The sequence below is a fragment of the Rhinatrema bivittatum genome, chromosome 17 (assembly GCF_901001135.1).
Source record: "Rhinatrema bivittatum chromosome 17, aRhiBiv1.1, whole genome shotgun sequence".
Classification (NCBI taxonomy): domain Eukaryota; kingdom Metazoa; phylum Chordata; class Amphibia; order Gymnophiona; family Rhinatrematidae; genus Rhinatrema; species Rhinatrema bivittatum.
Window position 1 is genome coordinate 22442864 of NC_042631.1, and position 27319 is coordinate 22470182.

The following is a 27319-nucleotide window of genomic DNA, read 5'->3' on the forward strand; positions in this document are numbered from 1 at the left end:
CTTTTACTTTAAAACTTGCTGTAGTCACTCCTTCAAGTTGATTTGTGCTACCCTCGCCAACAAAACAAAAAAGGTATGTAGGAAGATTTGAAAATGCCGTCTATGTGCATATTCTTCCTCCACCAACCTAAACATGCCCTCAGGAATGCCTCGTCTTAGTGGGAAAAGACTTTTAGCTGCATTGAGAAAGGACAAGTCTCAAATAGCTGATCAGGTAGAGCACTTTTTATCCCTGTAAATTGCTTTGAAAATTGTCCTTTGTCCGAATGAAAGTCCTGAGCTTTCATGAAAAGCTGTTTGTTTTTTCTGGGAGCTGCTTGCTGAACAGACCAAAAGAAATTGCATTTTTAAAGAACAGATTATTTTAGGTTATACACAATCTAGGTATGCAAATACAATTGTGAAGTAGCCGGCATAGGTGCAGATTGGGAGGGAATTTTCAAAAGCCATTTACACAGGTAAGTAAGCAGTCTGAAAATTGCCCACCTTGAATGCAGGTAAAAATATACGCCAGGCATCAATGATGAACCTCCATTTACCTATGGGAAAACTAGGTGAGCTCAGTCAGGGAGGCAACAATGTGCATAGATTTGCCTTGTCAAAGGGAAAACTATGTGAAGAAAAAGCAGATGCAGATTGCTTTGGGTACGTTTTCCTTTATTTTGTGCAAAGTGCACAGGGAAAAGTACTTGAGGTAGCAACAATCCGGGCACTTCTGAAAATTGCTCCCTGTATGGGCAATGTTTAATGCGCAAACTTTACACAGATTTTCAGAGAGGCTATCTGAGTTGTCTCTCTTTGCAAATGAGCAAGTGCAAACGTTAAGTGTCTTTGTAGTGTGCACCTGCTCCTTGTATGGGGGCAGGAAAAGGGACAGAATTGCATGCCTACAGCTGAAAATAGTATGTACGTCTGCTCCCCCCTCCCCCGATTTAACCATGCTCACAGTAACTCTTCTTTTTAATGTGGCTGAAGGCATGTATGCTATAGACCCCAGGGCAGTCTTCTGTGTAGTCATTTTATCCAGGTAAATCACTTTTTGAAAATTGCCCTCTAAGGTCTTAGGAGTCGGCTGATAAATCAGCTGGCCCACCTTCCTCTCGGATTCCTTTCTTGTTCCCTCTTTCAGTTTCTTCTGGTTCCCACCACAACTGCTGCTCCTTCCTCCATCCCCCTGATCAGTGACACCTGCCAGGGAGGAGGAACAGCCGTTTACCATCAAAGCGCACAAGCTGAGGATGGGGGAGTATGGCAGTAGAAGAGTGGGTTCTCTTTAATGGCCACTGTTGTCCTTGATAAAATGTTTGGCACCCTTAGGTGATCAGGTGCCCAATTATTTGTGTATCTGATTTGATCCATGTGCAGTAGTAGTATATTTATTTTATATAATTCTATTACAGATGAAATCCATTACTCATTTACAGTATAATAAAGAATAAAACCATGATACTAAAGTAATTTTTTAGAAATGCTTAAATTGCATACAATTTTCTTTTAATGTTTTATTATGTTTGTATATTAGAAAGTTATATAATTTGGAAATGTGATGTCTGTTTAGATACCTTATTGAAAATAAAAATAGTTGTTTAGGGTTTAACTTACTGTAGTTCATGAATATTTGCAAAAGTACCTTAGTATTCTAGCTGCACACACATGATATTTTAAACCGGTGCGATATGTATTGTATACAGGAACATCGGTATAGAAATTAAAATAAATAAAAATAAATAAATAAATAAATACATTTTACAGCTATTGCAAAGGGGAAAAATATGTAACCAAGATGCCACCTTGTGGGAGAAATAAATATTGCAGCATGCATGAATAGTACTGCATATTAGAAATTTCAAGGCAAACTAACCTACAATGGCTAGCTTATCCAGTTAGTTAGCCAGATAAATGATCAGGAATATTCTCTCTCTCTCTCTCTCTCTCTACAAAATTAATAAATCTATGGAGATGTATTGAACAGTAATGTACCCTTGTGCCACACATTTTTGTGTTAGACAATTTAATATGAACATAGACTTTTATGTTCAGTAGGGAAGGCAGAAAATGCACCGAATGAAATAAATGTGAAACCCATTATGACTTCATAGACCCACTACTGAGGGCCTTCTCTGCAAGAAGAAACTATTGTTTGTTTTGTCAAACCTCAGTTATTTTTCACTGAAGCTTGGGTTCAGACCTGCAGCTTTACTTATTCTTCTAGTTTTCTGTTCCAAATAGAGAATCACATGCTTATCCTTAATATTAATAATTTGTTTGGAATATCGTATTTGGCAGTGAAGATTAAACATTTTTGTTTACTTGTTTGTTTTTCTGTAAAGCTGATGTCATCAGATGTGCTAGAGCCATGCAGAAAATTGCCCTCCCAATGGGCTCGCAGCAGCAGTGCAGAGAATAAAGTGCCCCACACACGCATGGATGATGAAGCGGCAATTCAGGTATGTAATCACTGTTATGTCCTATCTTCAAGCCTTTTCAAGTACTTTTTAAATTTCTGTCCAGTGATTGAGAGACTTTGATTTGGATAGGCCTCGTCCATAGGTATTTACATGAGGACCCTCTCCTTTTCAGTTAGATACAAATAATTTCCTATCAGGCTCTTGACTGCCTGGTACTTTGCAGCAGATAGCAGTATTTTTATCTTGTTCTTCAAATTCACATAGTTTGGCACATATTCCTTTTTCTTTAAGTATTGTGTTAGGTAACTATCCAGATTCTAACTCCTGCATGATTCTCAGAGGATAAGTGGCTGCACCGCTGAATAAGTTTATAAGTTTATCTGGCTAACTCGCTGAGCCGCACAGTGGCTGAATATGGACCTCATTGCATTGGAAGTTTAGAACTCGGCTTGAAGATTTATGATAATTGCTTTGTTATTGCAATTTTACATTTCACCTTATTGACCATTGCCTGTAATTTTTACATTTAATAAACATGTTTATAATGTAATATGAATAATGTTGGAATCCGTCTTGTATGAACCATTGTTTGGAAAGGCAAAATATGTGCTGAGATTGAATATATGAGTAAAGTTAGCTGGATAACTTTATCTTGATATATTCAGTGGAATCTTGCCTGGGTAAATTTATTTATCTGGTTAAAGTTATCAGGATAACTTTGCCACTCACTGGCTTATTCTGTATGGACCTCCTTTCCTTGCTCCTACCCTGTTTGGGATCTTTCTGGCATTCCTGCAACAACTAAGAGACTATATCGCCGTATAAGATCAGATGGGAAACTGCATAATCTCTTTCAACTTTCTAGTACTGATATTTTACACTGTGTGTTTCTAACAGCGGCCCTTGACATTATAAACCAATGGTTCTCAACCTTTTTTCGGTCAGGACACACCTGACAGATGGTTCTCATATATATAACATTGTAATCACTATGTCTTAAAATAGGAGAGTATGACCTATAACCACACTATATGTATCAATTGGTAAAAAAAAAACCCTACCTCGATGCAATTATTCTGTTTTCTATACAAAATAGTGTGTTCTATATTCACACTATTTCACTGTACATGATGTAAACCGATGTGATACCCTGGGTGAATAAATAAATAAAATATATGCATGATACAATGAACATATGACTATCACCGGGCTAAATGTAAACATACACTCCTGCATCCACAGGAATCCCCTCAAACCCCCTCACCCCCCCCCCAAAAAAATGGGTGCAGAGCAGAACTAGGGCATTACCTGTACAACTCACCGTACAAAAAAGATATTCTGGTGACATTTCAGTAAAGGCAAAACAAACTCCCTCTACTACCAGGCACAATAGCCCTTATGAAAATAAAATATGCATGACACAACGAACATGACCATCACGGGGCTAAATGTAAACATACAGTCCTATTGAGAGAGTGCAGCAAATAAGACTGATACAAATGCCTACCTGCTAGTAAAACACCTCACCTCGGTCACACACACAAAGCTGACCTTCACCAAGTACAGAAAGACCACCAATTATAAATATGGAGACAGAAACTGGAATGAAAACCCCAAAAAAGCCACTCTGCATGCAGTGCAAACCTGGAAAAACGGAAAGAGAAATATCTCCTGAAAGGATAAAATTCCAAACTACCCTGGAGTGAGCTCAAGTTCTACTATTTTTATCAAGTTAAAACAAAAAAAAATCTTCAATGGTTTGGGCAAGTCCAACAAAGACAACTGCAGACTTCCCAAAGACATTCTTTATGAAGAGCTAGTATCTAGCAAAAGGCAATTGGCTGTCCATCCCTGCAATCCAAGGGTGTTTGCAAGCACGACCTTCAGGCCCTTGATTGTGACATTAACACTTGGGAAATAGCCGCCCAGATTACAAACTCCACAATGACCTTCAAAAATATGAGACAAGACAGATGTGGATTTAGGAAGAAGGGAGTTTGCAGGAAGAAAAAAACAAAGCTTCGATATAGTTGCATCAATTCTCTGTTGCAATTACTGCACCAGAGACTGTCAGATATGATTATAGTTACCATGTAACATTTGTAAGCCATTTTGATTGCTTTTAGAAAGATAAGGTATAAGTATTGGGAAAAAATTAATTTGTGTGTAGGACTTTATAGTCCTAGAAGATCACCAAGAGAGCAACTTTCAAACTTTGCACAGAAGAATAAAGGCTCTGGATGCTTTTTACCCACAGACTTTGTTAATTTTCAAAGGGAACATGTTCCCTTTGAAAATAAAGTTGGGAAAAATGCATGCATAGGCCTCTGTCTGCTATTTGTGTAAGTAAATTTCCTATAAAATTATGTATGTAAGTGTTCATGTACACTCATAAATACTAACTTGGCCCAGACTCCAACTCTAGGAATGCCTCCATTCACAACGCGTAAAAGTACATGCTACTGGTACCATGTGCACACATTTACGTATGGTTTTCAGGATATCTTTTGGGATATCCTGAAAACCTGACTGGTTTGTGATCAGTGAATACCAGTGTGTTAGACTAGTATAGAGACAATCTTGTATATGTGATTGAAATTACAAAATATGTTGGCATAGATCTTACAGGGTAAGATTCTCATGTTGCTTGGCACTGTTTTTCATTTTACCTTACTTGGAGGTACTGATTTTTACCTGTTATTCTATTTACCTGTTATTCTATTTTCTAGCAAATCTATACTTTTGGAAAGAAACTGGGACAAGGAAGCTTTGGAGTAGTAATTGAAGCAACCCATAAGGAAACTAGCAAGAAGTGGGCAATTAAAAAAGTGAACAAAGAAAAGGTAATGACTAAGAATAATGTCTTTAATTTTTTAGTTAACGTGCACTTGCATTACTCTGGTTGATACTTTTTATTTTCTTTTAATATGAGCAATAAAATAACTAGAAAGATTCTGTGAAATTTAGTTTCTTAGTGCACAGACAGATGAATCCAAAACCAGTGGGTTACGTACCTCTACCAGCAGATGAAGACTGAGTAAAGCTGACATCACATTATATATATATATATATATATATATATATATATATATATATATATATATATATATATATATATACCCCTGCAGTAACAGCCCGCCAGTATTCCCCATCTCCAGCAAATGGTGGACGTGCATCTCCGTACTGGGGATTGCTTTAAACTTTTGAAGGAGTAAAGAAGAAGGAAAATTAATTTGCCCCGGAAAATGTCATAATGCCTCTGTATCGCTCCATGGTGAGACCGCACCTTGAATACTGTGTACAATTCTGGTCGCCGCATCTCAAAAAAGATATAATTGCGATGGAGAAGGTACAGAGAAGGGCTACCAAAATGATAAGGGGAATGGAACAACTCCCCTATGAGGAAAGACTAAAGAGGTTAGGACTTTTCAGCTTGGAGAAGAGACGACTGAGGGGGGATATGATAGAGGTGTTTAAAATCATGAGAGGTCTAGAACGGGTAGATGTGAATCGGTTATTTACTCTTTCGGATAGTAGAAAGACTAGGGGGCACTCCATGAAGTTAGCATGGGGCACATTTAAAACTAATCGGAGAAAGTTCTTTTTTACTCAACGCACAATTAAACTCTGGAATTTGTTGCCAGAGAATGTGGTTCGTGCAGTTAGTATAGCTGTGTTTAAAAAAGGATTGGATAAGTTCTTGGAGGAGAAGTCCATTACCTGCTATTAAGTTCACTTAGAGAATAGCCACTGCCATTAGCAATGGTTACATGGAATAGACTTAGTTTTTGGGTACTTGCCAGGTTCTTATGGCCTGGATTGGCCACTGTTGGAAACAGGATGCTGGGCTTGATGGACCCTTGGTCTGACCCAGTATGGCATTTTCTTATGTTCTTATGTTCTCCTATGGTGATATCTTAAGTGATTTCCATGGTCCCTCAGATGAGTACCTTGGTCTGATAATAGGTTTTTTTTCAATTTGGTGTGGGCTTAGCAACAGCAGTGGCTTACATTGATTGGCAGGGAGGAACCAAGAGCCAGCATGTGTCGCATGAAATAGGCCAATTTTTATAGAATGGACGGAAGTGCATCTTCAGGCAATCTCAGCCTCGCACGTTGCAGGATAGACAATGTAAGTGCAGAATTTCTCTGCAGACAGTTTGGATCCAGGAGAATTGGAGTTGTCAAACGAGGCGTTTCACCTATTAGTGGATTGCTGGGACCTTCCGTTTCTGGACCTGCTGGCGACTTCTCACAATGCGAAGGTTCCTAGATTCTTCAGTTGCAGGAGATATCCAAAGGCCTGGGGTATTGATGCTCTTGTGCAGGACTGGCCAGAGGGCAAGCTGCTGAATGTTTTTCCCCTGTGGCCCATGCTGGGTAGAATTGTTCGGAGGGCCGAGAGTCACAGGGGGATGGTGCTTCTGGTGGCACCAGATTGGCCCAGGAAACCGTGGTATCAGATCTGCGATGGCTTCTAGTGGCCTGTCCCCTCTGGTTTCCGGTGCACAGGAATCTGCTATGGCAGGGGCCTGTTCTTCATGAAGATCCGAATCTATTTTGTCTTATGGTATGGCCCTTGAGAGGGTTTGGTTGCTGATGCGTGGATATTCTGCTGTGATTGCCACCTTGCTGTGAGTGAGAAAGTTCTCCACTTCCTTAACCTGTGTGCGGGTTTGGTGAGTATTTGAGGCATGGTGTGAAGATTGAGGGGTTCTTCCTTGTTCGGTCAAGGGTTTGCTCATTTTGGAATTTTTGCAGGAAGGATTGAGTAAAGGGTAGGCCCTTAATTCCTTAAAGGTACAGGTTGCCTGTTTCCAAGGTCAGGTGAATGGTGGGCCCTTATCGGCTCATCTGGTTGTGGCCTGTTTCTTGAAAGGAGTCCGGCTACCGGTGCCCTTGTGGAGTCTTAATCTAGTTTTGGATTTTTTACCTTTTGACCGATGTGTAACCTTTCCTTGAAGCTACTAAGTTGAAAACGGTGTTTCATGTGTTAACTGGTTTGTGCATTGAGTAACCCAACTGCAGGCCTTGTCTTGCTGGGAGCCGTTTCTACGAGTGACTCTGGGGGCGATACTGTTCCTTCTTTTTTTTCCAAAAGTGGTCTCTGATTTTCACTCGAATCAGTCCTTAGTGCAGACAGATGAATCCAACTTTCTACCCTTGGCTGCAGAATGGTTGTGCTATGGTCCTCCTGCATGGCTGCGTGATCCAGGGAGTACTGGTAAGTGCTAATCCAGTCCCCAGATTAGTGTTTTTACACTCTTTGTCTGAGCTCAGTGTGTTCCTGTTTGCTGAGTGGTGGAATGGTTATCTGTTAATAATCAAGTTTTGCTAGTTTGTCCTCAGTTGGCTTTTGCAGACTATACTGTCAGGCTGATGTTAGTGCAGGGTTATATATACTGTGACGTCAGCTTTGCTCCATCTCCATCTGCTGGTAGAGGTGCATAACCCACTGGTTTTGGATTCACCTGTCTGTACTAAGGAAAAAGAAATTATCAGGTAAGTAGTAATTTCTCTGTCATTAAAGTAAGATCATGAATTAGCATAATGAACAAATAATTTATAGGGATGCTAACAAGGAAGAACAGAATGGGAAAAAATGTCACATTTCATGTCCAAAATGAAGGACATTTAGTAACCTTGCATAACATAATGGCGTATTTTATATGAGCACACAGGGAAGAGTCAGAATACTCCTATTTAGAAGAGATGGCTGTTTCTTAAAATGGAAGCACTGTCTATTACAAAACATAAAACTTAAAAAGCCATACCCTCTATTTTCGGTCTCATGTATTCTGATCATTTTTTGATATTTGGACAAAAATGCAACATTAAAAGAACAATAAAATGGTAACAGGGAGGCAGCCATATCAGTTTTCCAATAGAGCACTACAGATGATGGAAGAAGGCATTCATGCATGTCCGATGCAGGGAGCGCAAGAACATTGTTAATGCTAATTGTTTTGGTGCAGTAACTGATACTGAAAAGGTTGAAATTATGGAACTGGATGGCATGAACTGCCTGATGGGAACAGAAATAATCTGCAAAGCTGATAAATACCATATTTTACAAGATTCTGTTGTCAGTGTTTCCAGCCAAGTTCCATATAGTCATAAAAAGTAGAGAACGGCTGGTAATACTGAAAAATCTTGTCATGAATTGTGGCGTCATCGAAGTATCCCATTCCCAATAATGCCCATGGGGGTCACCAGGAATTCTTCCTGAAATAGAGAACAGCATGGTTTTTGGATATGATAAAACTTTGCTGAAATAGAGCTGTAAAATGGGGAAGATATACAGGAAAAAGATTCAGAGGTTTTAGTTTCTATGCAAGGTATGTAACGTAGAAAACTTTTGTGGTATTTCCCCGTTAATAGAATCAGTCATTCTGTATGCAGTACAATGTAGAAATACCTTGGGGGAGTAGGGGAAAAATGTAAACAAGTAAACAGAGGTAACAGGCAGACATGACCTAAACAATGAAACACAGAATGACAATTCATATCGCTGCAGTGTTGGCTTCATGTGTTTATATTCCCCGCACCCTCCCAACATACCTAGTCTGTCAGTTCAGTGATGGTCCTGGGCCAGGGACCATGCACCAGGATCTCTTTCCAGAAACCTGCGGTCATGGGCCCTGAATCTGGCCAGTAGATATCAAATGACTCCTTCCCTTCTTAGCTATGAACACCACCTCTGAAGCCTCTCCAGGCCTAGCTAACCCAGAATTAAAAAGCCTGATTCGGGGACGGAAATGGGGACTTTCAACACTGCCACTGGGCCAGCCCTGTTTGTATTCTAATTGTTTTGCGGGTGCCACTTTCACTGTTTCCATGTATATGCTGCCCAGATCGATCATTGTGACATGATATGATTGTATATGTCTGTTTAGAGCAGAACTGAGAGAGTGCTTGTATTATGCAACGTAACCATTAACTTAAAGAAAATGCTACCTAATCTGTAGTGTGAACATTTTCAAAGGTGCACATAGTAAGTCATTTGTAACTGATGGGTCTAGATATACTAAATGCTTTTTCCCAGAGACGAAAAAAAAAGAGGAAACCCTTTGGTACATCTGGCCCTTTGTCTAAGTTACAAATGTCATGATTAAATTATTACATTTTACCCTTCTATCTGGCAATTTATGTGCACCACCTAGGAGCATTCATATCTGAAAGAGTCTCAAATTATCTTATGTCAAAGTTAATAACAAATATGAACCAAAGATATCCAATGGACCTGATTTTTCAAAAGCATTTACACGCTTAAAACTGGGTTTTATATCTGTAAATGCACTTTACCCGTGTAAGTGAGCTTTTAAAAACTGCTACAATAAATTGAATTGTTAATAGGTTTTACCCACGTTAAGTGCACTTCACACGGGTAAATGGCTTTTGAAAATTGCTATGATTGTATGTTACATTTACATGCAAATACATCTGAATATGCGTGAGAGAATTTGTGACTTTCTGGTTAACATGGTTTTATCCAAGGGAACAGATTAAGAAATTTGAATAATAATGACAGTAATGTTTTTAATTGGTAGAGGTTGGATGTTACTGTTCTCCTTGTCTACTTTTTAAACATTGCATTATACAAGTAGGGTGTGCTTTGTTTTTATTTTTAAAGACATGATCATAGATGAATTTCCTGTTTTTTTTACTTTCCTTAAATATTTTAATATTGTATATTAGCAGTTCACTTTTCCATATAAATATATTGGAGCCAGCATGGCTCTAAGGACCTAAATATTATAGCAGTTATCCCTTTAATTTGTTGTTCTTATTTATTCAAATCTTGCCAAGTGACTTTAAATGTGCTTTCATAATTGCCTATGCTAGTTGTGTTGTATCATTGTGTTAATACCTTTTAGACCTTCCTAAGCATGTTAGTCAAAGGAAAAGTGAATAGAAAATTAACTAATGAAATTATTGAATAACTATGATTGAATTATATACAAGTAATTATGTGAGCAATAACTTACATTTTATTTGTCTGCTGAAGGCTGGAAGCTCAGCTGTGAAGTTACTTGAACGGGAAGTACACATCCTAAAAAGTGTAAACCATGAACATATTATTCATCTTGAAGAAATTTTCGAGACTCCTAAGGTAAGGGTCTTTCAATTATCGTATGAACTTTGATTTTTATGAGGAAATAGGAATGAAATGTGAGATCTAGCTTTTATTCCTTTATCTAATGCACTTGTTTTCAGATTGTTTGCATTGTTGTACTGGTTAATTCTTTAATGAAACCATATATAACAAGAAAAGTTATGATGTCTGGTTGGTTTCTAATATTAGCGGATGTACCTTGTAATGGAGCTGTGTGAGGGTGGAGAGCTGAAAGAATTTCTTCAGAAGAAAAAACATTTCTCCGAAAACGAGACAAGACACATCATTCAGAGTCTAGCATCTGCAATAGCATACCTTCACAAAAAGGGTAAAAAGCGTTTATCACTTTCATTTATCCTATGACTGCAGTGCTAATATTTTTATAATTGTAATAAAAATAACAAATTCAAATTTATGTTTAGTGCATGAGCAACAAATTACAGAGTCCCCTGATATCCACTGTTCTGGAAAAATTGGGTATAAAGATCCCACAAGAGGAATCGGATCAGGAAGAAGTGGATCCAGTCATGGTTGGCCTCCGGGGTCCAACAAAGTCTCTTCCATTTCACAAGTCAGTCAGAACATTGGTGTTTGGTGAGTGGGATACTCCCGAGACAGACCTGAAGATCAGCAGAGCCATGAATAAGTTGTATCGTTTGCTAGAGGATACGCTTGAGCTACTAAAGGTCCCAAAGGTGGATGCATTGGTTTCGGTTGTTGTTAAGATGATGACCATTCCAATTGCCGGTTCTAAAGCTCTGAAATACCTTCAGAATAGGAAGCTGGAAGTGCACCTCAAAGATATTTGAAGTGTCTGCCCTTGGCATTCAAGTGGCAGTGTGTAGCAATTTTATGTTGAGGACGGGCTTGCGCTGGGTACAGCAGTTGCAAGCAGACAGGTCCTTGTCTGAATCTGAGACTAAGCAGGCGGTGTGGCTGGAAGCTCTAATGGCCTATGGCGCTGATGCATTATATGATCTCATCAGGACCTCCTCCAGGACAATGATGTCGGCAGTTTCAGCCCGGAGACTCCTCTGGTTGAGGAATTGGTCAGCCGATGTTTCATCCAAGCCTCAGTTGGGAGCTTTGGCTTTTAAGGGGAAGTTGCTCTTTAGTCGGGACTTGGAGGAGATGATCAAGCTTCTTGGGAAGAATAAAGTTCATAAATTCCCTGAAGAAAGGGAAAGGGTGCTTTCCTCCTCGTCCCCGCTTCAGAGGGAATAGGTGATTTTGGCCTCTCGGAGCTTCGAGGGTTCCCAGAGGCAGTCCACGGGAAGGCAACCATCCTGGATCCAGTCTTTTCGAGGGCGAAAGCTGGGTAGAGAAGGCTCCTTTCAGGGTGGCAGTGGAGCCAAAACCGCCAAATGAGGTGAGGCTGGTCCACTTCTCGGTTCCAGCGATAGGGGGCCGGTTGGCTGTGTTCCACAAGGAGTGGGTGTTGCGTCCGGTCGCAGACGGCTGCGATCGCTCTGCCTTACCTCTTTTCCTCCCCTTTCTCTCTCTTTGGGCAAGATGGCTGTGTCCGGTGCCACGGGCCTCGGCGTTCTCAGACCAGCATGGGCGTCCCCATCCGCCATGCTCACTCCTGTGGCCTTCTAGGGTGCGAGCACACACATCTCTGATGCTCAAATACACGTCATGGCGGGAACCTCAGGGGCGGCCCCACCGCATGACGACAGTACCTCTGGGTATAACTAGCCTCCGCTTCTGCTACCAAATTGAGTTTGCAAAGACTTCGCTTTGCTACTCTGCCTGCTCTAAGCTGCCAGCTTAGATGCTTCCTTTCGCTAAGGGCCTCGTTCCAGCAGAAGCTCTAGACACCTGCTCCTCTGAGGTCTCTCACTTCCAACTTCCCTTTGGGGTCCTCACTAACCTAGACAACCGCTCTTCGGGGGGTCTTTTTTTCTTACTCTTTCCAGGATATTGGACCATTGGGTACTTGCTCCTCGAGGGCCTATCTACTTCATATCCTGCACCACGGACCTTCGGTTCCACCATTCTACCATCAGGAAGATGCCTTCACTATGAGTACCTCTACGAACTGGAGCTCCGACTTCACCCACCAGCCGCGGCGTTACCTGCACTGCGGGCTCCTGCCTATCGTGAACATCTGGGTGAGACTATACTTCTGAGCCTGTTGAGCGTATTGGCACCTCGTGGATAAGTGCCTTATCTTCCTGCATTACCATCTAATCACAGCAGTACAATAAAGACTCTATCCATTCTGTGTCTGCTAACTGTGTCAGCCCTATCGCAGTGGTTCCCCATGGGGCTCCTCCCTGTGGACGGAGTCATCTCCATTGTGCCCAAGGGTCCACAATGCCTCAAACACAACAGTGGGCCAAGATCACATCAGACTAGTGAGTCTTAAGTGTGATAACCAGCACAACATAAAAACATTCAAAAAAGACCTAAAAACCTTTTTCTTGCGCAAATTCTTCACTGACCCTTGGTCATCTGACCATACCAACCATCAAATGAACTCTCAACTACAATCTCCAACCAAACATGTTTACCCTCCTCATCCAACCTAAGAATAATTATTGGACCTGATATGTTTATTTCTGTATATGCTCATTCTGCTATGTTTCAATACTGTTAAGAAAAAATGTTCACTTTGTAAACCGTTATGATGGCTCTACCGAATAACGGTATGTAAAACTCATCAAATAAATAAATAACTAAAACAGGGTTATGCTTTAGAATTTGCTCGGCCTCTACGACATTTGTCCATGGTCTCCCCATGTACTTACGAGAAAAAGAAGTTAGCAGTGCAGGAAACCATCTGTCTTCTATGCATGGTGGGAGCCATTGTTCCTGTCCCTCTGGAGGAGCAGGGAACAGGTCGCTATTCCACCCAATCCTCAATTTAAGAAAGGTGAATGTGGCTCTAAAGATTCCTCGGTTTCGAATGGAAACTCTGAATTCGGTGATTGCCCTGGTGTACAAGGAGGAGTACCTGGAGTCTCTGGATTTGACCGAAGCGTACTTGCACATAGGAATCCAGCCCGATCATCAAAAATATCTGAGATTCATGGTTCTGAGAGAACATTTTCAGTTTTGCGCCCTGCCCTTCGGTCTGGCAACAGCACCCAGGACCCCTATCTGAACAACTGGCTGATTCGAGCAAAGTCAGCAATCCTTTGCTGGCAGGCAGTGGACTTAGTCCTCTGGTGCCTGAGATTGTTGGGATGGATAGTCAGTCTGTCCAAGAGTCTCTTCCCTTTTCAGGTTTTGGAATTCCTGGTGGCGCATTTAGAATCCAAGGTGGGGAAGGTATTTCCCACTGAAGAGCGGAATTCCAAACTGCATGCTCAAGTTCATGGATTGTTGAAGAAGCAGGTACCCAAGGTCTGGGATTACTTGCAAGTTCTCGGGCCTATGGCTTCCACCTTGGAGTTGGTTCCATGGGCGTTTGCTCATATGAGGCCTCTACAGTGGGCTTTACTTTTCCCACTGGGACCCATTGTTGGAGCAGTTTCAGCTGCCACTCGCTTATGGAGTTTGACAGGTCCAGTTTCTCATGGTGGCTTGTTCTGGACAAGTTGAGACTAGGTGTGGACGTAGACATCCTGGTCTGGACGATCGTCGCCACTGATGCCAGTCTCTCAGGATGAGGCATGGTGTGTCAGGAGCAGTCCATACAGGGGCAGTGGTCAACGGAAGAAGCCTTGTGATCCATCAGTTGTTCTACAGTCAAAGAAGGGGACGAGGAGCAGAAGGGGTAGATTCCTTAGTTCTGCTTTGGCCGACAGATGTCCTTCTGTCCTTTGCCGCTGGTGGGCAAAGTCTTGTGACGCATAGAGGTCCATCCAGGCAAGGTGATCCTCGTTGCACCAGTGGCCCACTTAAAATTTTGCACACATCTGTGCACGGCAAGGTTATTTTACAACATGCATATATATTATAAAATGACCACGTCCCTGGATGTGTGCCAGTTTGAAAGTTCTCGTCCTAAGTGGTAACTTTCAAACCGGTGTACGGAAGCACTTTGGCACGTGTGCATCGGCAAACATCCAGGGACGTGGTCCTTTTATAATTTGCGCACATATAAGTGCAGATGTTACAAAATAGCCTGAGTATGCATACTTGCACCTAGGTGCATAAATCCAATTTCTTCTGCATAAATCGGTATTTTAAAACCAATGCATGTCTACTCCATGACCAATTTCACCAGTTCGTCCAGCAGTTCACCCAGTGTTGAGCTTGGTCCTACAAACCCCCAGATTTAATAACCACCACTCCCAGTTATCCTCAGACCCATGAAACCCCTCCAAAACAGCTTTTTTTTTTTTTTTTTTAATTTACACGTCTTCCATAGCAGCAGTGGACCTGGGTGCACATCGAGGTGCATCTCTTGGCCAGGCCCTGAAATTGCGTGAGATGTGCATACAGCGGGAGACGTGCATACATCTGAGCAGCTTTTAAAATTCAGTGGGTGTGTGTGAGCCCGACTTGGGCGTCCATCTCCCGATTTTGATGCGTGCCGGGCTTTTAAAATTCACCTTTTACTTCCCTAGAGTCTGGCTTCATTCAAGGCTAAACTTAAGACATGATCTAATATGTAGGAGGGTATTTAATTATTAATCTGTATTAACTATCATTTATTTTCATTTTAATATTTGGCAATAATTTATACTTTTTAAAAATACCTTTACAATCTGGCAGACTGTGACCAGTCAACATACTTTTATCTAACTCGACTCAGTCCCTCAGGTGATGGCAGCTATCCCTTAAAGTTATCAAGCTGCACCTGGAACTTCTTGTTACACATATATTTTTAAAAAATTATAACTAAAACCTGAATATATGAATTAGCCAAATAGTCATTGTGTGAAAATGAAGCCTGCAAGCTATAAATGAAAATAATTTCCTTTCAATTGATTCGCTGCTCATATGAACTTTTGTTATGTTCTTTACTTACCCAAACTCTTGTGTGTGGCACCATAATCAGTCAGAACTTTCTTCTAGCATTAGAAGCATAACTTTTGACATTTATGTTTTCCTTTGAAAATTACCCTGTTAGGGCATGATTTGGAGAAACCCTTTAGTAAATAGGGCCTTAATTCATTTATCACAGCATTCAGAGTCAGAGGTGATATGTCCAGTTATAAATTAAGATAACAATAGTAATCCTATGCTATTTAGTTGAAGCACATTAGCCTCGGATATATTATGATGGTTCATCTTCAGCTAGAAAGAACATTTGTCTTAACTTTGTAATTCTTTGACTGAATTATTTGCCTACCAAACTATAGCATCTTACTGAAATATTTTGAAAGCTGGATATAATATTTTGGGGTTATTTTTTCATTGCAGATATAGTGCATAGAGATCTAAAACTGGAAAACATTTTAATTAAAAACACTGAACGTAAAAGTCCAGATGTACTTATAGTAAACATAAAGGTAAGTTGAAAGTTACATTTACTTTTAACACTGGCTTGATATTGGGTGGCAAAATCAGAAAAGTTATTTAGCAGGTTTTAAGAAAGTTCTGTGAATAGTAATTTTGTCCAGCCACTGTATTGTGAGAATTTATTTTTTTAACTTAAAAGATAGATTCTTTTGATGCAGCAGAATAAAAGATTCTGTGAAATGTGAGTTTGTGAAAGTAATACATTTCAGGTTGTATGTTTGTTAAATTTGTAAATAGTTAAATTAACTTATTAAAAATCCTAAATTACTACACAGTGAAACTGACAGCTTGATCTCAGATTGGTTAGTGTTGTGCAGGCGTTTGTTACTGTTTTGGACATTCTGCAGAAATGGCACTGCTGTCATAAAGAATAGTTTTCAAATACCTGGGTAGATGGGCTTTCTGAAAATTATCCACCGTGTACATGCGTATTTTTACCAATGGGAAAAGTAGGCAAGCTCAGGTAGGGTTAGATCAGTGAGACGACAAAGCATGCAGTTTTGCATTGAAAAGGTATCTTCATTAAAAACAGGTCCAAATCTCTGCAGGTACTTTTTCCCTTGGCAATTTTCAAAGGGAAAGCACACGTATACTGCAGATTTTGCAGCTACCAACAGTTTTGAAAATTGACCCTTATACTCCTGAAATAATCAAATAATTCCATAGAACCTAGTAGAGGTTCATAAATGATAAGAACATAGCCTGATCTTTTAAAAGCATTTCTCTAGTTACACGAATATACGATTTTTATTAGTAGACTGAGCACTAATTCTTGACTTGCATGCACTGAGCAAGTGCACATTTACAAGCCTTGTGGTATTAGTATATCAAGGTGGGTTTATCTTGAAAGGATACTTCTAAGTAAAAGTTATCACTGTCTAAAAATAGAAAACTTGTACATCAAGTGTGTAGATATGTATTGGAATGTTTGCAGAGCAAGACATGCAATAGATGATTTGAAATGCTAAGATACAAAGTTTTTAAAATAGAGAAGATAATTTTAATTCTGATCTTGTTAGTTAATCAGATGCACATGCAAGCTATGTCCTTGATATAAGTGAAAATATATTCTACAGAGAATATTTGATGGATATGTATAAATATTTGCTCCACAAACACAGTAAAAATATCCTGTACCTGTACTTTGTTATATATTGGACCTATTTGGTCCTAGATGGTTTACAAGTCATCTGCATACTGCATATTTTTTATATGGCTGCCATCAAAATGGTGATTTTGAACCTTTTGAAATAACTTTGCAGAGCTCAAGTCATGCAACTAGAATGAGGAAGCAGGACACAATAGAGGTGGCGTCGCCGGAGAGGGTCAGGAAGGGGTAGCCCAACAGGAACAATGGGGTAGGGGGTCATATGGAGGGCAGAATTAGGGGGGGTCCATGGAGAAAGAGGGAGGAGAAAAGAGTCGGGCAGCTCGCAATTGGCTGAGGTGGGGAATTTAAAAGTGTGCCTAGCTACCAGGGGCACTTCTTTTTTTGCCCCGGTTTGCTGCCCAGCCAGCATCGCTGCTTGACCTACCAACATACCTCTGAATTGCGTGTGGTAAGTCTTCCTCCAGTCATCTTGGGTGCGGGGTAAAACAGGCGGGCTGATTGCTGCCCCAGCGGCATTCTTTCTCTTCCTGCATTTTTTCCCCTTGGTGCTTTGAATAGTGAGGGGTTGCTGCATGCTCTTGGCTCGGCAGCGTTAGTCGTCCTCTTCCCATCATTGGCCTTAACGGGGCCCACTGGGCGGTAGTGTCTTCCCTCCTGCTTTAAAAAAAACAAACAAACCCCAAAACGATGCTTGGCAGCGTGCAGCACCTCTTGTGTTTTGGGGGCCCCGATCTCGAAAGCTGACTTAGGCAGCATCACAGGCTGCTGGAGGCCAGATGCCAGGGTGGTGGCGTGGCGGCGATCCAGGCTGCCAGGGAAGCCAGGATTGCAGGATTTGGTGCAGGGTGTTTGGTTAGCCCAGAGAGTTGCTGCGAACAGTGGTGAGGCTGCCACGATGAAGTTAGCAAGACAGCTCTGTTTCCTGGAGACACAGGATGTTGGACCTTTGGCTAGATGAGATGACGATGCTCAAGGCATCCCTGTCTGAGAGGCCAGTGTTCAACCCCGGTGTCTCTTGGGATAGAACGTCGCAGCCCTCTGGGGGGAGGTGGGATGTATGTAGGCAATTCATTGCACATAGACCAACTGAAAATTCAAGCACATTTGCTCCTCCTGTGGCCTTGGCCCACATCTGGTCAATCAGTGCTGAGGCGCAAGAGATCGTAGACAGCAAACCCCCACCTCTGTTTGCGACGCTGAAGGACTTAGATCAAACCTGGTCAACATTAACGCATAAAGCCCTGGCTGCAGCTCTACCCTCTATGGGGTAAAGCTGCGGAGCATACGGCCGGTTTTCCTATTCCATGCTAGTCTGACCCCCTAGCCCAGGTGGATGTGTAAATTTATGCCCACAGTTCAGGGGCTCTATACCTGACAAAAATTGTTGGACGAGAGCCCAGGTTTGTTTTGGCCAGATGGGACGCATTTGTCTGACATTAGCTGAGATATCTTTAATAGCGATTTACAGGATGTGTCAGAGACACTGCTAGACAGATTGGCTACAGCTGGGAGAGTGGGGGTCCCCTGGCAAACAGGATCCGTTACCAGGGTACAGTGGCATGGTGATCAGCGATTTAACAGTGCCCACTCCTAAGTTAAACCTTCCATTCACGCTATTGTGACTTGAGGGTAGCTGCCCGCAGGGGAGAGCAAGATGCGAGGGGGACCAGGTCATGACAGGGCCAGCAGCCTGACAGATTGAGATTTAGACCGCGATAGGGCCAGCGGCCCAATGGATCGAGATCCAGACTCCTGGTGCTTCGACGGCATCCAGGGGAGAGGAAAAGAGGCAGGGCAGGAGCAGCATTCAACCAAGACCATCTAGGGTTGGGACCTTGGTAAGCCAGTGACCCCCCTGATGCTTTGGCTTCTACGGCCAGGTGTATCTTGTGTTGCCAACAGCTTGTTGGCTGATTGGTCACCAGGAATTAAGTGATAGTAATGTTAATATTTTAGAATATAATTATATTGTTTCATTGTTGCTAAATTGCTTTGCTGTGAGGCTGCGGCCAAATCTGTCCAATAATAAAACTTCGTTCTTAATGACTGTGTGGTGGTAATTAATTCAAGATACGGGGGGGAGGGGAACAGAACCAAGGCCTATCCCCTGCCCATATTGAGACTAGCTAGAAAAAACATTTTCCAAGCCTTGTAATATTTGCTGTACAAATGTTAGTCACTCACTTTATAATGTAACACACAATGTACTATCAGATAAGTTTTGTATTACATCTTAACTAACAGTTTCATTGTAAACAGTAAGATTTGCATTATGGAAAATGAGTGTAACTTGAGATATATATATATATATGGAGAGTTTTGTACTGTGTTTTTTCTAGGTAACTGATTTTGGTTTAGCAGTACAGAAGGGTGGTGTTGGTACTGAAAGCATGATGCAGGCTACCTGTGGCACTCCTATCTACATGGGTAAGAAAAGCAATGATTATTTATTGAGAATCACTTTCATAAAGAACTAGATTAGAAAATACAGTGCAAAATCTAAATTTGTGACAGACCTGAAAATGATCCTTACTTTTCCATTGTAAAAGAAGAGTTAGTGCCTGTATACTTTCGGGTATAAGTCAGTGGTAATACGTCCAAGAGCACGTCCAGCTGATGAAAAACAAAACACTATTGCAATTGTGACTTGATGACTCCCCCTCCAGGTAAAAATTCAGTTGTTTTAAGATAATACTACCCTTAAAAGATTTTTAAGAATGTTAGAATAAGCAAAAGTAGTAAAAGTCAAATTTTTGTCTCATTATTGGTACAGTAGCGCACCTTGAGGCCAATATTTAAAGCCGCTTAGCCGGATAACTCAAGTTATCCAGCTAAATGCTAAGTTCTGAATATTCCTCATACTTACCTGGCTTTTAGCCTGGTAAGTCATTATCCGGCTAAGATTTAGCCGAATAAATAAGCGGCATGTCGGGGGCATTCCAAGGCGGTGATGAGGTAGCCGAATGACTTATCTGGCTAACTCTGATATTTGGAGTTAGCCAAATAAGTTATTCAGCTATCTCTAAAATTATCCAGGCACACGGAGCCTTTAGCCTTAAGTGGTGCTACTCTTTAAAAAAAACCCCAGTCACCCACAATGAAGCTCTAATTCATTGGTCCTGCCGGGCCAATCCTTCAGCCTGTCACCAAACCCTTCAGAGTGTTTTTAAATAGACAAATAGAAGAGATCCTCCCCCCTCACCCTGTCCTCTACCTTGTGAACCTCAGTTGATCAGATTTTCCCTCCAGGGCTTCTCTCCCACATTCAGTCTCAAATATAAAAAAACTAAAAGAGTTGCACAAGCTTTAACTTCAAGCTGAGAATTTTGTAACAAGTCAGATCTGTTCTGTCACCTGTATTATCTGAAATTATATTATCACCGCCACCAACATCCTTGTCAATAATTTTATCAAGGAGGAAGAAAACCCTTGACATAGGTGAAAAGGATTCTGGAAGTATTTTAAAGGTATCTGAATAAAATCTTTTTAACATTTCCAAAGGAGATAACATATCAATTTTCAGAACATTTAAAAATCTTTAAATAAAATCTTCTGTTTATTTTTATTTATTTATTTAACACTTTTCTATACCGACCTTCATAGTAATAACCATATCGGATCGGTTTACATCGAACAAGGGTAAAAAACTGAAACGACAACTAAGTAAATAAACAATAGAAGTGGAAGAAGTAAAAGTTACATTCAACAATGAGTAAGAACTTGGAAGCTTAATCAGCTGGAAAGAGAGGTTAAAGCAGGCAGTGAAATAAATATAATACAATAGAGAAGATAGGTTAAATCATAATGTGCTTTGAAGTTCTAGTGTAGTTTTTCTAATTGACAACAGGACCATTCTTTATCTCTAATCAGGGAAACTTGATTTTTTTGCATTTTAGCAAATTGATCAGATACAAGTTTAATTTTTTCTTCGTCTTCTTTAATCTTTCATCCTGGGCTACTACCTGATGGTTCATATTTAGATAATACATGCCCTATGGCAAAGGGATAGAGGTAGAAATACTATCAAAATTGCCTGGCAAGGCCTGGCCTCCCACCAGGATCTTCCTATCACTAGGAATGGAAACAATAACCTCATTAGGAGAAAAACTTCCACTCTCAACCTGGTGGGGCATTTGAGGTCCAAGAGGAGTTCTAGCATCCGGGCTGAGAGAGATGGAATCTCACTCGTAAGAGCACCTGCAGTGATAAGTCGAGAGTCCCTGGGTTGAATCACATTCTTGGGTATCATATATTCAGAAATAGTCGGTTGAGATGTAGAAGAAGGAGGGGAGAGGTCTAAGGATCCTCTCTCTTCTTTCCCATGGATGGCCAAAAATGAAATCAAACTGAGTACTCATTGTAGAGGCGTAAACCAGTAAGAAGAAAAAAACTCCTATAAGCCACGCGCCAGCTTCAGTTATATGCGCCAGTGGCTGCTCGCCTCTGACCCAGGTATTAAGTAGGCAGGACAGGTGTGGCCCTCTGATGTCACAAGCAGCGGCTCCAGAGGAAGGAAGGCCTCAGACAGGAGCCGATGGCACAACTCCTCTCACGTCCGTCCCCTGAAGATTTACATTTTATAGGTACCAAGAGGGTAAGGGTTGGGGTCAGGGAAGGGAGGGAGGCCCTGAAGGGCGAATTTGATTAACAGTAAGGTACATCAGGAGGATGATACAGGATCTCTTCTACTTTGCCTATTAAAATCACTCTGAGGGGTTTGAAGGGGGCTGATGGTCCCACAAGGCTGATGAGTTAGAGCTTGGATTGGGGGGGGGGGGGGCACGGCAAGGGATTGAGCCACTAGGCCTGTGAGCATTTATTTATTTATGTTTTTAACAGCAGCACCACATAACTGGCTACATTTTGTTTTTCGAATATAGCCAGTTAACTTTACCTTATCTAGCTACATGAGACCAGATAACTTTAAACCTAACTGGCGATGTTCAAAAGATAGATGGTTAGGTTTACAGTCATCCAGTTCTTCTATTTTCTACCACTGACATTTAAACACTTGCTTTTATCACTTAAATCAAAGTTCTCATGAAGAGTGCTTGTACCAGAATATATCGTACTTTACCTAAAGGCCTATCTCCTGAGTTGAAGAGTTAGCCTGTTAAGAACATTTCATCAAGATTTTTGTCCTGAAAGAAAGTAATTGTAAAGTCTATGTAAAGTATTATTCTATCTCGTCCTGCTACACCAGTCCAGTGCCTGACAAGTGGGTTGTTTCCCTCAACCAGCAGATGGAGGCAGGCCACACTGTTTCCTCGTGTGACGACATTGCCACTACTTTTGGCAATTGGTAGGTCCGGGTGGTGTAATAGCTTGACAGATCTGGGATCAAACCTGGGCCAGCCTACTGGTCTTGACCAGAAGTGCGAACTTGCTAATACGCTCCCAATAACTGTATGGTCTTTGGTTGAGCTTTGGTGAAGGAACAGCATTTATCTTTTGATCCTCCTAGATGTATCATCAGCATTTGACACTGTAGACTATAAAATTCTGATCCAAAGATTAATTGATATTGGGCTGACAGGGACCGTCCTTTCTTGGTTCAAATAATTTCTTAATGATTGTCACTTTCAAGTTAGGTTAAACAATTGTCTCTCTGAAAAAAATAAGAATTAATTCTGGAGTCCTGCAAGGTTCATTGCTGTCAGCAACGCTTTTTAGCATTTACCTATTACCATTATGTAAGTTTCTGTCTGGACTCTGTATTATTCACTTTATTTATGCTGAAGACATTCAGCTTTTAATTCTGATAAGTCTATAGAAGAATCCCTTAAATTATTGGAAGTTTTTATGTCCCCAATCAAACAGCTACTCTCACAAATGAAATTAATTTTAAACACTTATAAAACTGAAATGATTTTGAGTAGAAAATAGTTTCCTGAAAAAACTATTGATTTTAAAACCGATTTCATGCAAATTAAATCAGCTCCACTAGTCCGTGATTTAGGTTTTAATATCGAACAAGAGTTCTATTTTAAATCAGATATTAATCGAAAGATCAGAGAGGGATATTTTAAATTACACGTTGTCAGACGTTTAAAGCCACTCTTAGGGGCAGATTTTAAATACTTGTGCGAGCGCGTACTTCGCGCAGCAGGCGCGAACAAAAGTACGCTGGATTTTATAAGATCCGGGGTTGGCGCGCGCAAGGGGGTGCACATTTGTGCAATCTGTACGCGCCGAGCCCAGCGCGGCCTGCCTGTTCCCTCCAAGGCCGCTCCGATTTCAGAGCGGCCTCGGAGGGAACTTTTCTTCGCCCTTCCCCTCCCCCTACCTAACCCCCCCCCCCCCCCCCTACCTTTGTCGGCAAAGTTCCGCCTGCTTTCAGCAGGCGGAACTTTGCGCGCATCAGCCAGCAACCCCGCTCCGTCCTCCGGTCCCGGGCCCGCCCCCGAAACGCCGCGGCACACCCCTGAAACGCCGCTTCATTTCGGGAACGCCCAGGACATGCCCCCTCCCTCCCCTTTTCGAAAGCCCCGGGACTTGCGCGCGCGGGCCTTTTAAATTCCGCCCTTTAGATTTTAATGATTTTCGTACAGTTTTCAATCCTTGATTTTTTTCAACTCTTGACTACTGCAACTCTCTTTATCATGGGTTACCTGCCACCGCTATTAGACCATTGCAGTTATTAAAAAACGCAACTGCTAGAGTACTAACAGGAGAAACAAAGTTTGATCACATTACTCCTACCTTGGTATCATTGCATTGGCTTCCCATTAAAAACAGAATTGAATATAAGGTACTCTGCCTAATTCATAAATCACTAAACTATGATAAAACAGAATGGTTAAATGCTGCTCTTCACCTACATGTACCAGAAAAGGATTTAAGATTGGCAAACAAAGGCCTTCTCAATGTTCTATCGATTCGAACTGCACACTTGTCTGAGGCCAGGGAAAGAGCAATTTTGATAGTGGGCCCAAAATTGTGGAATTTGCTCCTGGCAGAAATGCTACTTCAAAAGGAATATACAAAGTTTAAAAAAGATCTTAAAACCTGGCTATTCAAAAGAGCATATGATGATTGAGGTTACAATGGCAATTTTGGATAGAGAATAGCTCCGCAAATGTGCAAAGTAAATTTTAAATTTCCCTTTTAATTTGTTATTTTAGAATGCTAATTTGTTTTTTATTTTATTTTACTCTTAATTCTTTTTAATTTTAAATGCTTAAAATTTTTTATTTATTTATTTTAACATTACATAGACAACATAATTATCAATGAACAGGTCAGGTTGTACATATAACATTTCAAGTATCTATTCATTAACCTGTAATCAAATAATCAAATCCTTATTAAATAGGGTTTAACCTTATCAATGTTAATTGATTCAAATTCATAAACCAAAGATTACTATAATCTTGGTGATACATCAACCTATATGACCTGGAAAAAGAAAATTTTGATGCTCCTAACTCTAATATATAGCACTCGTATTCAAATATATAATATTATTTTTCAGTAATATGCGAACCTTTATATATCTTATACTCCACCATCTATGTTGGGCTTTCAACTCTTATAGGTGCCCTTGCATTGATAAATGATCTTAATTGAACTGGATCAAAATATATGTATCTGTTGTTATTCAATCTAACGAAACATTTACTTGGATATCTTACTATAATGTCAGCTCCAAGGTCTCAAAAAAGATATAATTGCGATGGAGAAGGTACAGAGAAGGGCTACCAAAATGATAAGGGGAATGGAACAGCTCCCCTGTGAGGAAAGACTAAAGAGGGTTAGGACTTTTCAGCTTGGAGAAGAGACGGCTGAGGGGGGATATGATAGAGGTGTTTAAAATCATGAGAGGTCTAGAACGGGTACATGTGAATCGGTTATTTACTCTTTCAGATAATAGAAAGACTAGGGGACACTCCATGAAGTTAGCATGGGGCACATTTAAAACTAATCGGAGAAAGTTCTTTTTTACTCAACGCACAATTAAACTCTGGAATTTGGTGCCAGAGGATGTGGTTAGTGCAGTTAGTATAGCTGTGTTTAAAAAAGGATTGGATAAGTTCTTGGAGGAGAAGTCCATTACCTGCTATTAAGTTCACTTAGAGAATAGCCACTGCCATTAGCAATGGTTACATGGAATAGACTTAGTTTTTGGGTACTTGCCAGGTTCTTATGACCTGGATTGGCCACTGTTGGAAACAGGATGCTGGGCTTGATGGGACCCTTGGTCTGACCCAGTATGGCATTTTCTTATGTCTCTGACTTCCTGACGCATTGATAAACATTTTTTTCCTTCGTAACTGAGTTTTCCTTGCAATACCTGGGTAAACCCAGACATTCCCTCCCAGAAAACTTTTAAATCTATTATGTAAGAAATGTTTAATTTTAAAATGTATTTTATTGTACACCATTAAGATTTGTATTTATTTACAGATTGATGGTATAGAAAACCCGACAAATAAATATAAATAAATGTTAAAAAAAGAAAAAACCAAGCTATTTCTGAGAAGCGGCTCGATACAGTAAGGCCGCGGTAAAAACAGTGCGGCAGTGTCAGGCACACCCTTCCTCCCCGCACGCACAGTTCTCTTCACTAACTCCCCGATACTCTCCTCTAATCGCATGCAAATGCATGCCGCGGCTGTGAAGCGTTAGGGAAGGGTTATGCCCGCGCAACCCATTTTACTGTATAGGCGCTGTAACAGCGCCTATACAGTAACCTGGGTGCGCTGGTACCTGTCATTTCAAATGACATTTGAAATGACAGGCACCAGGAAGTGTAAAAAAGTGTAAAAAACAAAAAACCTGTGTGTTATATAAAAAAATAAAACAATTTTAAATACCTGTCGGAGGGCCGTGGGTCTGGGCGGCGGGCAGCCATCAGCGGCATCCGGTAGTCCCTTCTCCCTTCCTCCCTCCCTCCCCTGCCTGGATGAGCGCCAAAATCGCACGGGCGGGTCAGCAGCAGGATCCGGGAGCGGCGGGTAGGCAGCAGCGGGGTCCGGGGGGGCAGCGGCAGCAGGATCCAGGGGCGGCAGCGAGATCCGGGGGGCGAGTAGCGGCAGCGTATTCGAACGGGCAGGCAGGTAGGTGGCAAAATAAAGATGGCCGCCTGCACGGGAAAACCGTGCAATTGGCCGCTGAAGACGTGACGTCACGACGTTTGGCGTCACGGGGTGTGACGTCACGTCTTCAGCGGCCAATTGCAGCTTTCCCCCGTGCAGGCGGCCATCTTTATTTTGCCACCTACCTGCCTGCCCGATCGAACACGCTGCCGCTACTCGCCCCCCGGATCTCGCTGCCGCCCCTGGATCCTGCTGCCGCCCCCCCTCCCCCCGCTGCCGACCCGCCCGTGCAATTTTGGTGCTCATCCAGGCAGGGGAGGGAGGGAGGAAGGGAGAAGGGACTACCGGATGCCGCTGATGGCTGCCCGCCGCCCACCGGCCGCCTGGACCCACGGCCCTCCGACAGGTATTTAAAATTGTTTTATTTTTTTATATAACACACAGGTTTTTTGTTTTTTACACTTTTTACACTTACCGTAGCAGGCCCGAGCCTTGCTACTTTTTCGTTTGTTTTTTTTTTGCTTCGGGAGGAGGGGACCGGACGGGACCAGGGCGGGTAAGCAATGTTTTTACCCTACACTACACTACACTACCTCCTACTAGGGGGAGGCGGTAAACTAGCAGGTTAAGGCCGCGGCAGAACAGCGGGTTACGGAGGAGATAATATCAGCGCCCGTTACAGTATCGCAGGGGAATAGCTAATTCCTTCATTATACAGCTTTTTCGTTCATTTACATGCTGGGTGCGGAAAGGGTTTAGGAAAGGGTTTAGGAAGCGCTAAGGACGCGTGAAACTGGAGACTGTATCTCTGGATGGCCTTACTCGTCTGTATTGTGCGCTCCCAGCACGTTACAGACGGGGAATCTTTAACTCAACGTTACTGTATCGACCTGAAGGTTTGCTGTGGTGCTTTCTCTTTCCCCTCACTTCTCCACCTCCTCCTTCCCCCCCCCCCCCCCCGCCTTTGCCTGGGCCCAGATCTTGTTAAAGTTAAAAACAAAACACCCCCCCCCCCAAAACAAAACAAAACTCAGACTAGCCATCTAACAGGCTGAGTTGCTGGGACTCAGAGGGTGCAGATACTGGCGGAGGCAGCCCTTGCAGGTTATGTTCACAGAGCTGGTTTGTGGGCAGTGAGTACCGTGCTTGTTTGAGCATGATCGTTGGTCCCTGCAGGGGGGGGGGGGGGGATGGAGAGAGCAGACTGTGCTCACCAATACGCCTGCAG

General features: G+C 41.7%; 1 protein-coding gene across 10 annotated transcripts in view; it reads left to right on the forward strand.

The window, feature by feature from the left end:
* The window catches only part of STK33 (serine/threonine kinase 33), a 122862-nt gene that overhangs the window by 47435 nt on the left and 48108 nt on the right, over positions 1-27319 (forward strand). For all 10 annotated transcript variants that reach the window (XM_029582096.1, XM_029582095.1, XM_029582091.1 and 7 more), the window contains 6 exons: positions 2331-2447; positions 5138-5251; positions 10417-10521; positions 10714-10852; positions 15844-15932; positions 19393-19480. In XM_029582096.1, coding sequence (XP_029437956.1) covers positions 2331-2447; positions 5138-5251; positions 10417-10521; positions 10714-10852; positions 15844-15932; positions 19393-19480 — 652 coding nt within the window. The remainder of the gene's footprint in view (positions 1-2330; positions 2448-5137; positions 5252-10416; positions 10522-10713; positions 10853-15843; positions 15933-19392; positions 19481-27319) is intronic.